Source organism: Lynx canadensis, chromosome F2 (assembly GCF_007474595.2).
Source record: "Lynx canadensis isolate LIC74 chromosome F2, mLynCan4.pri.v2, whole genome shotgun sequence".
Lineage (NCBI taxonomy): Eukaryota > Metazoa > Chordata > Mammalia > Carnivora > Felidae > Lynx > Lynx canadensis.
Genome location: NC_044320.2, coordinates 66,763,962 through 66,778,917, shown reverse-complemented (window position 1 = coordinate 66,778,917; position 14,956 = coordinate 66,763,962). Strand labels below are relative to the sequence as shown.

Here is a 14,956-nt window from a genome sequence, read left to right as displayed (position 1 = left end):
TATTGAGTCAGTGAATAAATGAATATTTACTATTCTCATTTCCCTAGTAAAATGGATCCTGAGCTACACTAGGAAAATAATTCATTTCGGGTCTCTGAAGTCACATATTGGACTCCACTGAATTTATAAACAATACTTATAATTACTTAGCTTGAATATGCTATTCTCTATAATCTATAATTTAGTGTTTATGATGTTATTAGCAAGGTCAGATCTCAGTCTCCGTTAAGAATTTGGTGAAAACTTCTTATGTGGATCTTGAGAAACTTAACAGAAACCCATGGGGGAGGGGAAGGAAAAAAAAAAAAAAAGAGGTTAGAGTGGGAGAGAGCCAAAGCATAAGAGACTGTTAAAAACTGAGAACTGAGGGTTGATGGGGGGTGGGAGGGAGGGGAGGGTGGGTGATGGGTATTGAGGAGGGAACCTTTTGGGATGAGCACTGGGTGTTGTATGGAAACCAATTTGACAATAAATTTCATATATTGAAAAAAAAAAAGAATTTGGTGAAAACTATGAAACTTCTTCCCAGACAAATACATTTATATACACATCTAGACAGAATTTTATTACAAGACCAGGAGGTTCACAGGCCTTATAAGCCTGTTACTCCTATGGGGTTCAGTGGACGCTGGATTAGGAATCCATGAGGATAATACTACAATTTATCTACAATCAGGGCTGACTAGAAAACTCCTAAAACTTTGCACCCCTCCTTTCTCTTCATTAGTCTGAGCTCAGCGATGGCATTGCTGTCCTTGTGGGAAGCAATGATCGAGTCCAGGGAGTAATCAGCCAGCTGGAGGACACCTGTAAAACTATTGAGGTAAGTCAAACAACTCCAGCTGAATATACACCAAGCCTGGACTCCTGGGGGGTTGTGGCTGCCTCAGTGCCACACAATCTTTCCTTATAGAATGACCGCCTTCCTCATATGTCTCTAAAACATTCTCCTCCTGGCTCAGGAAGTGAAGTTACCATGTGAGTCAACAAGGCAGATTTTACCACATCTACTGGGGTGGTTGTTACATTTGCTGTTTTTTGTTGGTCAATCCATTTTAAAAGATTAGTTAGAAGAAAAATCAATTCCCAGTAATGAAAATAAGTGTTATCCACCATTATAGTACTATTTCTTTGTGGAAATCCAAATTTCTTAAGAAGTACTAGTTAGTGCTTTGGAAAATCATGTGCAGGTTTGAGCTGCATATCTACACTCTGACAGCGGGGCCACAAAGGGGATAGCAGAAGGAGGAAGATGTGTCTGTGGTTACAGAATGATTTAGTCATGGATTTCATTGAGACCAGAGCTCTGGCTCATTCATATCTGCCCTCTGCCTGGCCCAGTGCCTGGAACATAATAAACACTTGATACAAACTTGGTGAACAAATGCATAAATGACTGGCTGTTTAGCTCACACTGAAGCTTGGCATATAAGAAATACTGTAAATCCACCCTTCCTCAAGATCAAGTATAAACTGTGTAATTGCTGAAGGCAAAAAGCTGAAACCTAAAGAGATTTAGCTATGTGGCAGATACCTTTTCAAGAACTGAAGATTCACAGACTAGTTAAGCCAGGCTGCACAGAGGACAGGTGCAAGACAGCTGGGTTGAGTGCAGGTCTCTGGATCTGTAACCTGGAGCCATTTATTACTCCCTGCTTTAAGTTTTGGGGTTGTTGGTTCTTGTAGTTGGACCTCAGATGCAGTGTTGAGGCATTGTACTGCTCAGTCTGTAGCATATTGTCTGTATTGCTGTAGGCAAGGCCCCTCTTATCTGCTTATTTCTTTTTATCTCCATATCCCAGTCCTGTTCTCTGTACATAACCACTCTAACATGTTTGGTGTTCTGTTCACTTATACTCTTATAAAATGTTGATTATTTTATATGCACGTCTTTTACTTTTATAAATGGTAATGTACTATATTTCTCATTCTGCTTTTTTTAATTATGTATTATGTTTTAAAGATCCCTTCTCATGTACATTCAATCCTTCATTTTTCTCCTCTGTAAAAATGGGGCATAGTACCCACCTTACAGAGTTACTGTGAAAAATTAAGCATAAGCAAAATGCTTAGCACAGTGCCTAGTATATGGTGAGTGCCTGATAAATACCCTGTTTTATTTTATCATTAGAAAGGCAAATTCTATCAGAAGCCAAAGGCTGGTTCCTGGATAATCACTTCAAGACATTGGCCATAACCATCTCGTTTTAGATTTCTACACCATTAAAATCAATGTCCTTTCTTCTCCATACCTATATTCCTGTAAAGATCATGATAAATCTGGGATCCATTTACAGAAGGGAGGTTTTCTTTTGGTGAAGAGCCCAAAGAGATTACAAAATGGACAATATAAACTCATCTTTTTACTTATTTACAGTAAAGGCCAAATACAACTTAATCAGTAAACCATGAATCAGCACTCCAGTGTGGTGCCATGTTGAGTCTTGGGTGTATAAATAGGAGTGGGTTGCTTGTGGGTAAGTGAGGTAATCTCTATACTCATCTCTGGTCAAGCCTTCATCAGAGATCTCTGTCTGGGACATCAAGGCTGCAGAACACATACAGGAGAAAAGCTCTGGGGGTCACATTTGGCCTTGAGCAAAGAAATGCAAACAAACCGGGCTCCCTGTAGCCAGCATGGGGGGGGGGGGGGCGGACACTGAGAGGGCGGGAGAGATTTGACAACTGGTTTTCTTCCTGGAGGCTGGTCAGGGGCACAATAGGGAGCAGCTGTTTTTTCTTTCACTGTGAACAAGACAAGCAGGAACAGGTTTGAAATTAAGTCAGGAGAAGGGATTTAGTGCAGATATCATGAGGAACTTCCAGGCAGTGAGGTTTAGGATTATTACTCCTATTATTACTGATAAAAGTATTCATCAAACATGACACACTTTTATAAGTACTTTCACAGGCTACTAGACAAATGTAATTGTTCCCTGCAGGGCTTTCAGATGAAGCTGTAAATTGGCAGGAGTCTTAAAAGTGTCCATCCCTTTTACCTATTTATTTCACTTGTGAGATTTTACTTTAAGGAAATAAAACAGTATAGAATGTATATATTCATAAATAACCCCTATATATATTTATATGGGGAAAAACTCCAGAAACCAAAAGGTTAGGAGTAATGAACAGTGGGACTGCTGTCTTCCTTATATATTCCTATATTTCGCATTTTTGTAAAGAGACCTGGACATTTTTTTAATAATCAGTAAAATAAATATAGAATGAATGTTGCTCAGAAAAGCACAGTTCTTTCCGATCAGTTTAGGTGGCTCATCTGCAGATGTAGGTATTGGCTCAGAGCCTCATGGAGGTCTCTGATTTTATGATCCCTATTTGATGCAAATATCCTCCATTTGAAGAGGATAGAGGACAGAGACACTGCCACAAATGGCCACATGGCGCACCTGTAATCACTAAAGTGCTCTCCCACAGAGCCTGGGCAAAACACCAGAGGCTCACTTTGTGAGTACTAGCCTGCAAAGCTGCATGTAGTGAAGCACACGAGGTTCTTGGCTTAGAGTGAAATGATCCTACCTTGCAGAGCAGGTGAATTCTGTACCAGAGTTCAGGGTCACAGAGCAGAGCTCCTGTGTCTCCCATTCTCGCTGGGGTAGTTGTTTTCCTTCCTGACTTTGCTCACCACCTGCCTGGAAACATTTTCTGGGAAGCCATTGGTGGCTCCTGGCCAGGGGGTGGGGAGCTGTTGTTTAAAGAAGTCGCTCTTCTGATTGGTGAAGAACCCCTTAGGGATGGGAAATGGAGTAGTCCCTGGGTGGGCACGATCCTTCCCCAATTACCTTGCCTCTTCCCACATGGGGCCCAGACACCTGCCCTTTGGTAGGAGTGCCCATCCCTTGTACGTGTCTAATTTTGTCCTTGATCATGTAATGTCTTGCAGGGCTGGTCTGGTCAGGCACCTGGCCCAGGATCAGCCCTGGAGAGCTGCCAAGCTTAGGCTAAATCACACTGTGGACTCCTTGTTATCCTTTAAAAATACGTATGCTTTCCCTTTCTCCCTCTCTCTCTGCCACTCCCCAGTTCATGCATGTGTGCTCGCTCACTCTCTCTCAAAATAAGTAACATTTTAAAAATTAAAACTAAAAGGGGCACCCGGGTGGTTCAGTCAGTTAAGTGCAACTCTTGATTTTGTCTCAGGTCATGATCTCCCAGTTTGTGGGAAGGAGCCCCGCATCTGGCTCAGTGCTGACTTTGCAGAGCCTGCTTGGGATTCTCACTCTCTGCCCCTCCCCTGCTCTCTCTCTCTCTCTCTCTCTCTCTCTCAAAACAAATAAATAAACATTAAAAAATTTTTTTTAAATAATGTATGCAATTGATATGAGTTTACAATGATTATAAGAGTGTCTTTGAAAAGGGCTGTAGTCATGAAAGGGCAATCTGAACTGTGTCAAAAGGAGGAGTGGCATTTTTTTTTCTCTTTGCTGTGGATCTGACAGTGGGTGAAGGAGCCTTCAGCCTTTTTAGTACTCCTAGCTGAATGTCGCACAGGCTGAGATGTTCCCAGAGCTCCCGACTGCAGGTTGGAGGGCCTTCTAGGCTGTTCTATATAAGCCCAGCATGGTCTGGAGCTATACTTGCCTTTCCAGCCCAGGAAATGTTCTGGGATAGGCTAGGACTCAGAAAGAGGGCTGCTGGTTGGAGTGGACAAGTGCACTGCCTTGGGAGCTCTCTGTTTCCAGAATACTGTGCTTGGCTTTCCTTCCTCATTGCTAAAAATCATAACCTCTGTCTCCGTCTTATAGTCTTTACAAAGGGCATTTATCCTATGTCACTAGATACCCAAGAGAGTAGGCTATTAATTCCGGTCCTCCTGAGGCTGACAGACAAGCAGGCCTAGAAATAATCCTGTTTTGTATGGATGCTGTCTAAAGGAAACAGCTACAAGTTGAATAATAACTATTTGATCTTGAGAATTTCCATTATCTGAAAAATGAGGACTTTAATAAGATCCGCCAATGATTCTTCAATGACAACAAACCTATTGTATTTCCAAAACAATAATTTTACCCAAATAGCTTTTAGGACACTGTCCATGAAGTCACAAATATGACGTATAAATATTGTAAGAATCACTTTAATAAGCATTCCAGAATTTTTAAGGCAACATTTCAAAGGCAATAGAACATAGGCTTAAAAGAACAGGTTTCAGAGTTAGACTTTTAGCTGTCATTTAACTATATGACCTTGGGAAGTTACTTAAGCCCTTTGTCCCTCAACTTCCTCACTGGTACACTGGGGTTAATACTACATTCTTCACAGTGTTATTGAGATGACTAAATTGGGGTAAGAGGCACATGCCAGGGGCTTGATAAGTGTTACCTCATATTATTCTCATAGCTTGGAAAGACCACACTTATTGTAACAATGCTAATAATCATTTGAACCACTGGTGCATCTGGAGCATCTTTTAAGCAGTATCAGAGTAAGACCTTCAGGGTCCTGAGTAATTATGATGCAGAGCTAAGCAACCCCCTTCAGATGGAAAAACTGAACATGAATGGCAGGAGATATTAGCCCTATTATTTATCCAAGAGGCAAAATACTGGCAATCAAGGGAGGCTGAGGCTCTTCTGGGAGACGAGTTGACTCTCTACTATGTATGGGAGCAAATTAAACAACTTCTCAGCTTGCCATGGGCTTGTGGCTTTCACTGAACCAGAGGACCCAAGTCAGTATGGCTCACTGGGCTCTCTGCTTTAGAGAGTTTGCTCAAGGAGCTTTTAAATGATATGGAAAAGAACCCCAGGAGTAAGTTTTAGAGATCCATTGATTAGAACATAATTGTTCTTCTAACATGAAGTGGGTGGCAATGTGATATGGTAGAAAACAGCATGAGTTTGGGAGTCTGGAGACCCATGGCTGCTGGGTAGAGTTGCTCTGCTGAGCACTGCACAAGGGGACCCCGCTGATGGGAGAGGAGCTGAACTCTAGTTCATGTGCCTGGAAGGAACACGTTATCCTCATTTGTCTGCCTCTTTTCTTGTATAGCCCGGTGGAGACCCACCTTTTCATCCTAGTCTGCACTCGTGGAACTTCTCCCAAGTGCTAGAAATTGGGGCTTTACCAGTAAATGTTGACTGATTTCCTCAGGAGAATCTTTCTACTTTAATACAGTTCTCTCTTTAGTAATATTAATCTGCTTCCCCCCCTTCTTTTGGGCGTGGTGGGGAAAGGAAACCCTATTTGGCTTAATGAAGGGAATTCTAAAGTACTGTATTTCAAATGTAGTTGACTGAGCACTTCCAGACCCAGAGCCACAGCCCCAAACCAGAGTGTGTGGATGAGTGCTGGAGGTATGCAGTGCGTATGTGAATGGGCTGGGTAGAGCCACAGTTGCTCAGTGACAAATGGTGGGCTAAGAGCTTATCTTCAGCTCTATTTTGGTCACAGAGGCATGTTCCTTACATGGTAAGAGCAGCGGTTACAATTGTCTTAGGTTTTCCTGTCATAGCCCTGGCACATTCCCAAGCTGGGACTGACATTGCAGGGTCCGGACATATAATTTATGTCTTAATACTGTAGATAATCACTCTGAAACTTGCCAGGAATAGGAAGAGGCATTTTAGAGCCTTAAGACACTGAAATATCCCCACATTTATCTGAAGTCATAGAGTCTTGGAACTGTAGTCAAAAGGGACCTTGGCAATCATCCAATCCCAACCCTTATTGTACAGATAAGAAAATCATCCTGAGATTAAATGGCTTCCCTAAGGTTGCACAGTTTTCTTTTGAGCACTAAACGAAGCAGAGTCTTGGAGTATCTACTTAAATATCTATTTTCTGGGAACATAGAAACTTTTGAGGACTGAATATCCCTAGATACAAATCATATTTCATTCATTCACTCAATCATTCAGATCATATTTCTCAGGTGTGCATTATACACCATATTCTGCACACATAATACTGGAAAATAGTGATGAACTAAACAGAAAAGGTTCCTGCTCTCAGGAAGGTTTTATTCTAGTACAGGAGTTAGACAATAAAACAAATAAATAACAAGATCATCTCAGAGAGTAATAAGTGCCTGGGGAGAAGGTGAGCCACTGAAAATCTAGCCATTAAAAACAACAGGATGATGGTACTTTGCTTGTCTAACTATCTACTCTTTAGTATAAGATTGTCTATTGTTGATTTTTTTCCATGGAAAGCTCCTTTTTGCAACTGCATATCTTATATCTTATTACCATTAAAATATAAAGCAGGCTAAAAATTAGAACTTGTCAGTTTTAACATTTCTATGAAAGCAACAGCTAAACAATGGGCTTTAGATGAATATTAAAGATTACCTACTCACTTCGAAGGAAATGACCAAATGATTACTTGATTTTTTTCTTTTTAGCCAAATATTATGACATTGGTTAGAAACAGATATTCTACCTGTCATCATTTTGCCTTTTTAATATGGGCAGTATAGTTTTCCCTTTATAAAATCACCCCTTTTTGGTATATTGCATCCATACTGGGTTCACCTTAGAGATGGGATGGATTTTATTTTCATTCAAGGATCACGGACAACTTTTATTTTGTTCTTCTAAGAAGCCAATACATATAACTGTCCTGGCAGACCCAGGAGGTAGGTCATGTTGCAGCTGGAGGCTATGCATCAGAATATGCTTGGAGGCCAATGCCTAGGGCATTCATGATGGAAGTTACTTCAGTTGCTAAACACACTCACCCAGGTATGCATGCATACACATGTGCATGTGTACACACACACACACACACACAGGACATAGGAACCACAGATATCAAAAGGAAGAAAATGGAGAATATTTGAAAACATAAACTTGAAAGTTTAAAAAGTATGTATCTTGATTCAATTACTATCCAGAGACGTTGGGGGAGGGAGAAGGTACAGAGCCAAGAATTTTTACTGAAGACTTTTTTTTAACCCAGCCTTTTTACTGAAATAAGTAAAATAGAACATTAAAAGCAAAAAGAAATCTTTGAGGTGAGGAAGTTTTTGTGGAGAAGAGATAAAGACGGTTGCTATCACACTTTTGCAGGTAACAGTCATCCTTTAAAGTGTGCTACCTGCAGACATTTTGATAATGCAGAAGTCCACGTTTTTCCCATTCCATTTTTCAGGTTACTGGAAAGTCACTGTTGAAAGCATTTCAGGTCCACATTTACAAAGGCACAGTAGGTACTGAAATTCAGAGTAATCACTCACTAGTGAGCTGGCCTCTAAGAGCATATTTTTCTTTCATAGCATATACTTGTTCCCTAATTACCTCGGAGGGGGGAGTTGATAAGCTGAGGCGTTTGTTGTTAACTGACCTTCACAGCATTTTGAAGGTCTTGTAGTCCAGAAAGATGGAAGGGTGCCCACCTTAGTCTTCATGTATTGCTACTACCTCAGAGAGAATAAAAAAAATAGAAGAATTTTAATTTCAGGGAATTATTTCTCATTTTAATCTGACATTAGGTTAACCTGAACATCTCAAGTTCATTTCTAAAAGTCTGTAAGTACTAGTTTCTTAATTCCAAGAAAGAAGCATACTTTCTCTATTTCAGAAACCAATTTGTCTGACTCTTAGCATATTTTGCACAGAATTATACTAAAGGCACACTAATGAAGAAAAAAAAGAAGTTAGGGTTTTTTTTAAACTAGAGATTAGAAAATATAATAATTTTTCTACCCTTCTTATGAACACTGGGAAACTACGGCAGGTTTTCAGATCTTCTAATGCCTGGTACATAGTAATTAGTGAATTTTGCTGAAAGAATGAACTAATGAATATAATTCTGAAACAATTGGAGTTTTCTCATCTTTAAAAACCTACTTACTACAGAGTAGATTTGTTAAAAGACATATATTCAGTTCATAGTACTTCACATAAAATTTTTTTCAAGTTACTTTCAAGTATTTCACAGCAAGGTGTGGTAGGAGTAACAATGACCCAGGAGTTCAAAGTCTTTGGCTATAGGCCAGGAACTAACAATAAATGGCAGAATGCCTTGAGAAAGTGATTTAACTCTGCTGGGTTTCAGTTTCCACATGAGTGAAATGATTGGTTTGGAGCAGGTTACTTCTGATATTCCATGCAGCTTCAAAGTTCCACAATTAAATAATTCAAATCAAGGAAAATTGGCTTCAGCACTTCTTTGAGAGACCTGGGAAGTATGCATCCCCCTACTTCTCTGCCAAGTTGACCCCTCCCTCAAATCAAGGAAAATTGGATCTAAATTTAATAAGCACTGATATAGTACCTATAATATGTCATGTAATATTATAAGTGCTTTATACAGCATGTAGTCATATAATAATAATAATAATAATAATAATGATAATCAAGCATATGCCATGCATAGGATAGAATTTCCTATACTGTAAATAAGTAAATAATAGATGCTATTAAAATGATACATTCAATATAGTACAAATCAATAGAAAACCAGAATGTAAATAAAATAATACTTGGAATTGAAAATAATGTATAAATAAAGTGGCTATTTCACTTAAACCACTAAATCAAACACTAGCCATGACACATGACATCAGTCTCATAAATAATTTGGCTTAGAAGAAAACGTTTGAGAAACAAAGACATTGTACCAGTATCACATCTTAATACTCAGTATATATGTTTCAAGTGCACAATTCATAAACTAGAAACCATCATATGTTTGCAGTAAACAGTAGAGCTTCTGAATGTCAAAGAGACATATTTCAGGAATGCAGTGGGCTCAAGTTTGCCTGTAAGCTTAGAACAGAAAGCAGTCCAGTGAAAGAAAGTTTGATTGGGAAGCTACTAATTGGCTTCAGTTCTGAGGCCTCGTAATAGTCCAGATCTCATGCTAAAGGGCTGGAAATAGACGCAAATTTGGCAAGCCCAGCAATTTCCATGTCTGGACATGCTGTATGGACCCTAGTACTATTACTTTGACAACTGCCAAGGCGCTCCATGGATTTTCATCCCCTCCTCCAACCTCCTCTGTTCCTGCTCTTCCTTTAGTCAGGCATTACTTCCACTAGGAAGCTTTTCCTGAGCCACCCACCCACCCCAGCTCCCTTTGAATGGCCCCCATCCACATACTTCTATAAAACCTGGTATAAAGCTCTAAGATATTTAAATTATTCAGCCTACTAGGTTATTATTGTATTATTGGCCCATAGTCTTTCTCATTCAGTGAACCGGAGCTCCTTAAGAACAGGAATTATGCTTTAGTTCATTGTTGGGTCCCCAGAACCTTGCATAGTGCTTGACACAAAGGACATGCTTAAGAACCGATTGCTAAATGAATGAATGGATGCGGGATGATAGCATTAACCAGTAATTACTATTAAAGTGGTTAGAATCATTGGGTCTCCATCATGCTTTATTATTGGTCAGAAAATGTGATGAGAATTGTGTTCCAAAGGAGGCAGTGGAGTGAGGGGTGTTATTTCTTGTTAATTTGTGGAATATCTTCATAATCAACAATTTGCTTTAGGTTACCCATTTTTTCCCTTACTCTGAGAATAGTAGAAAAATTGTGGAGAAATGAAACACATTTTTAAAAACACAGTTTTAAAAAACCTGTTCAACAATATATACTGAACATCTATTGTCCGAAGTGGTGTGTGTCCCAGAGAGACTCAGATTCTATCCTTAAAGAGACTATACGAAAGTGATACTTGACATCTAAGAGACCAATGTTTACTAAAATGAAAGAACATGTAATAAGGGTTACACAAAGTTCAGAGATGTCAAATCAATTGGCTGCATTCCCAAGAAGCCCCCACCAGACAGGAAAGCTATGTTGGATCATCAGGTCTCAAAACTTGCTGTTAGCTATAAAGTTCCTGGACACACAGATGGTTAGGTCCAATGATACTGGCATGTATACATAACAAGCTTACTGGAACTTGAAAAAGCAAAAGGACAATGACCAGGCCATCTGGAAAGTTAATGATGTTTTAAACATGGACTCAGAGAGAAGGGAGCTAGATGGTACTGGAGGTGCTTCCAGCACACAATGCAAATGCACAAGTTTGAATTCCCATACAGCCTTTCTCTCCAGGAATCAAAGACCAGATCCCATATTTCTCTGTCTTAGACAGTATTGGATAAATAGAGGACCAGGTGAATACAGGTGTATGGCATAAGTGGTAACTATTATGGGATTTCAGAAGAATTAAAAGACGGCATTCAGTCATTGAGATCAAAGACAGTTTTATGGAAGAAGTGGTATTTCAACCATGTCTTTAAGATTACTTAGAGTTTGCAACTATGAATTGGGAAAGAACATTCTATACAGAGGGATGATGATGAGCAAAGAAAGTGAGTGGTTCGTTTTTGCTGGACACAGGGTATGTGATGAAGAACAGTGCCATGTTATGAAGGAAAGTTGGAACCAGGTCATGGAGAAGCTGGAAAGCCAGTTATGAAGTTTAAATATTATTCTCTGGACAACGATTAGTCAGAGAAAAACACTATTCCCCAGATAAATGTACTCCAGGAAAATGAATTTGTTTGTAGTGTATGAGTTTGCTTGAAGGAGGGAATTCCAGATGCAGAGGCTGGTGGGCAGCTTCCGAATCTCCAAGGGAAGATTGAAACTAGAACAGCAGCAGTATAAGTGGAGCAGAGAGAGACTGAAGGGTACAAATCAGGAAGTACCATAGTTTTTCCTTATACACACACATATACACACACTCACTCTAAAGCAAAATATAAGCCTTATATTTTATATATATATAACCTTATATATATATATAACCTTATATATATATATGTAACCTTATATATATATATATATATAAAACCAATATATATGTATTTTTTTTAAAAAACTGTTTTAATTTCTATGAAATTCCCCATTTACATAGAACATATTGAAAATTCATTGGTCCATTTAGTCAATTTGGTTGATTTTAGATTGTCTGAGTATCAAAGTGAGATTTTCAAAACATCAGCACAATGGGAATCTATACCCAAAGGACAACTTCAAGGAAAAGAAAAAATATACTGTATAAGTAAATTTATCTCCCAAAGTATCCAGGTGATTTTTTAAAAATATTTATTTATTTTTGAGAGAGAGAAGGGTGGGCAGAGAAAAAGGGAGAGAGAGAATCCCAAGCAGGCTCTGTGCTATCAGCACAGAGCCCAACAAAAGGGCTCGAACTCATGAACCATGAGATCATGACCTGAGCCAAAATCAAGAGGCAGTTGCTTAACCGACTGAGCCACCAAGGCACCCCAAGGTGATTTCTCCAAATACACACTCTTTTAAACACTTTCTAACATGAGCTAACTTCAACTAACAGGAATGCTGTAAAAAACAGAAACAGGAACTTTGTGAGAAGTTTGATTACCTGTATGGCATCCTGGAGGAAAGGAAGAATGAAATGACCCAAGTCATTACCCGAACCCAAGAGGAGAAACTGGAACGTGTCCGTGCTCTGATCAAAAAGTATTCTGATCACTTGGAAAATGTGTCAAAGTTGGTTGAATCAGGAATCCAGTTCATGGATGAGCCAGAAATGGCAGTGTTTCTGCAGGTAAGTATTCTTTCAGTACCTGATGGAACTAACCAAGAAGGTGGGTGCTGGAGAAGTAGTTGTCATCATATTTTTGTTATTTTATGCACACAGCATTTTGATTTATTTTACCAACTAAACTATAAGCTCATTATGTGTTCATGTCTCCATCTGTTTAAACAATTTCATAAGCATATATTTAAGGGACCATGATATCGCTTAAATATAAGAGGGTTCCGGTATAAAACAGCAGTTATTCATGGCATTTAGAAACTAAGCTCTGAGATTTTCAGAGTCAGCGGAGGAAAGAATAAAGTCTTTGATGAAAAGAATTTAAGTAGGTCTGTCTTTTGTTTGCTTTCACAGAATGCCAAAACCCTGTTACAAAAGTAAGTAATTTTCATTTTATGGAAAAATGCATACTTTTCATTTTTACCCAAGGCTATCAAATGTTAAATGGTGACAAAAAGTGGCAACTTGTCTTTGTTGCAGAATTTCTGAGGCATCGAAGGCATTTCAGATGGAGAAAATAGAACATGGTTATGAGAATATGAACCACTTCACAGTCAACCTCAATAGAGAAGAAAAAATAATACGCGAAATTGATTTTTACAGAGGTTTGTTATTCTTGTGACCATTTGGCCAAAGTTGCAGGTGTGTGAAAGCTGCAGATGGATTCAGCAGGAGAGAAGGGGGATTCAGAATCACCTCCAGAATGGATGTCGACAATTATACAAGGATCATAATCCAATGTGAAACTCCATTTCATTACAGATTCATAGAGTTGGTTGACAGTGTTTATTTGGCTTTGAACATCACAGTGCCTATTATAATGCCATTACTGGGCATTTGACTCTGGGTAGTCAAATACTTAATAATTGATGGTGATGATGATGTCTCAACATCAACCCTACACAAGGTATTGACTACAATGATGTGAAGTGTCATGAAGTGCAAGGTTAAGGATGAGATAAAAATAAAATGTAGATGACATTTGGATAGATATTGTAGCACATCCACTTAATCAAACATCAGAGGGCAAGAATAGTAATGAGTCATAGAATAAAAAAAATCTGGAAATAAAACTGGCTCTATGTGACCAGCTATATTTCATGAGTTATGAATGCACCCCTACCATGTGGTCCAGAGACCCTCCTAGAAATTTGTCCTCATGAAGTAATTAAAAAGAGGACAATTACCTTGGAGCTGATCAAAACTTTGATTGTCTTGATTCATCCTAGCCCATCTAGGTCACAAGACTCCTTGGCTAGACCTCTAATAATGCCATGAAGCTGTATTAGTGTGTACAGATGTAACTTCAGAAGCAAATCTTCAAGATGAATCTTCCTAAAATAATTACTTAATATTGTCTCTCCTTAATATTGCCTGAGGGAATATTAAGATCAATGTGTTAGGAAAAGACTCATGGCATAAACTGTGGCAAAAGTCAGCGTTCACTGAACAGAGGAGGTAAGAAAGTAAAAGAAGACATGGGTAATGTATGCGTTCTGAGATAGGGAAGAGAGTTGCATTTCCATTTAATTTGGCAGAGATACGTTAGTGACAATCCCAGTCCTCCAGGAGCTTGCAGATGTGACAGAGCATGATATAAATGTGACCAGGCTCTGCACAGTGGTACTGAAGACGCACTTTGTACTGGAGAGGGAAACAAGGAGGATGGTGATGATTGGGCCCATCATCATTTTCTCCTGCCCACATTTAACTAGAAGCACAAGCCCCAGCATGACATACTTGGGCCACAGTCCAGTATCTGATGGAGAAGATTTCCCTAGCCCTGACCTTAATCTGGGCTGGAAGTACTGGCCATTAATTAATATCATAGCTGCAGTGGTAGTTATAATGATTTTAAAAACACGTTACCTTACCAGAAGATGAAGATGAAGAAGAAGAAGAAGAAGGAGAAGAAGAAGGAGGAGGAGAAGGAGAAGAAGGAGGAGAAGAAGAAAGAGAGCAAGTAGAAGTGGAAGAGGTAGAAAATGTTCGAACAGAGTCATCAGGAGAGGATGAAAGTCCAGAGAAAGCCTCGGAGCCCTCTCAGCTGGCCTCAGAGCTCCAGGCTGCCCCAGGGGCGCTTCCAGTTTCCTCCCCGGAGCCACCTCCGGCCCTCCCACCTGCCACAGATGCCCCAGGGACACAGGTAATTGTTCACAAATGCCTTCCTACAGGATTCACAGGTGTGTCCTTGCTGAATAGGCTAAACAATTTATTCTGCCTTAAGAGAAAGGTCATACAAGGCCAGACATTTTTATCTGGAAGACCAAAGAATTCAGCACAGGCAGTGTCAGGGAGAAAAGTCCTCTAGATGATTCAACAGGTTTGGTGTTATTATAACTGGTTGGCAAGACCTAGTTTAACACGATTTTCCCACTAGAATCTGAGGCAATCTTTGGAAATTGTGTGTGCATGGGGCAGGGGTATGTGTATAACATGTTAGTTCACAGCCAT

The 14,956-nt window shown here is 39.5% G+C and overlaps 1 protein-coding gene across 4 annotated transcripts in view; it reads left to right on the top strand.

The window, feature by feature from the left end:
* Window positions 1–14,956, top strand: part of TRIM55 (tripartite motif containing 55) — a 43,224-nt gene that overhangs the window by 9,063 nt on the left and 19,205 nt on the right. For all 4 annotated transcript variants that reach the window (XM_030304179.1, XM_030304177.1, XM_030304178.1 and 1 more), the window contains exons 4-8: window positions 728–823; window positions 12,278–12,511; window positions 12,857–12,879; window positions 12,983–13,107; window positions 14,380–14,648. In XM_030304179.1, the coding sequence (XP_030160039.1) occupies window positions 728–823; window positions 12,278–12,511; window positions 12,857–12,879; window positions 12,983–13,107; window positions 14,380–14,648 (747 nt within the window). The remainder of the gene's footprint in view (window positions 1–727; window positions 824–12,277; window positions 12,512–12,856; window positions 12,880–12,982; window positions 13,108–14,379; window positions 14,649–14,956) is intronic.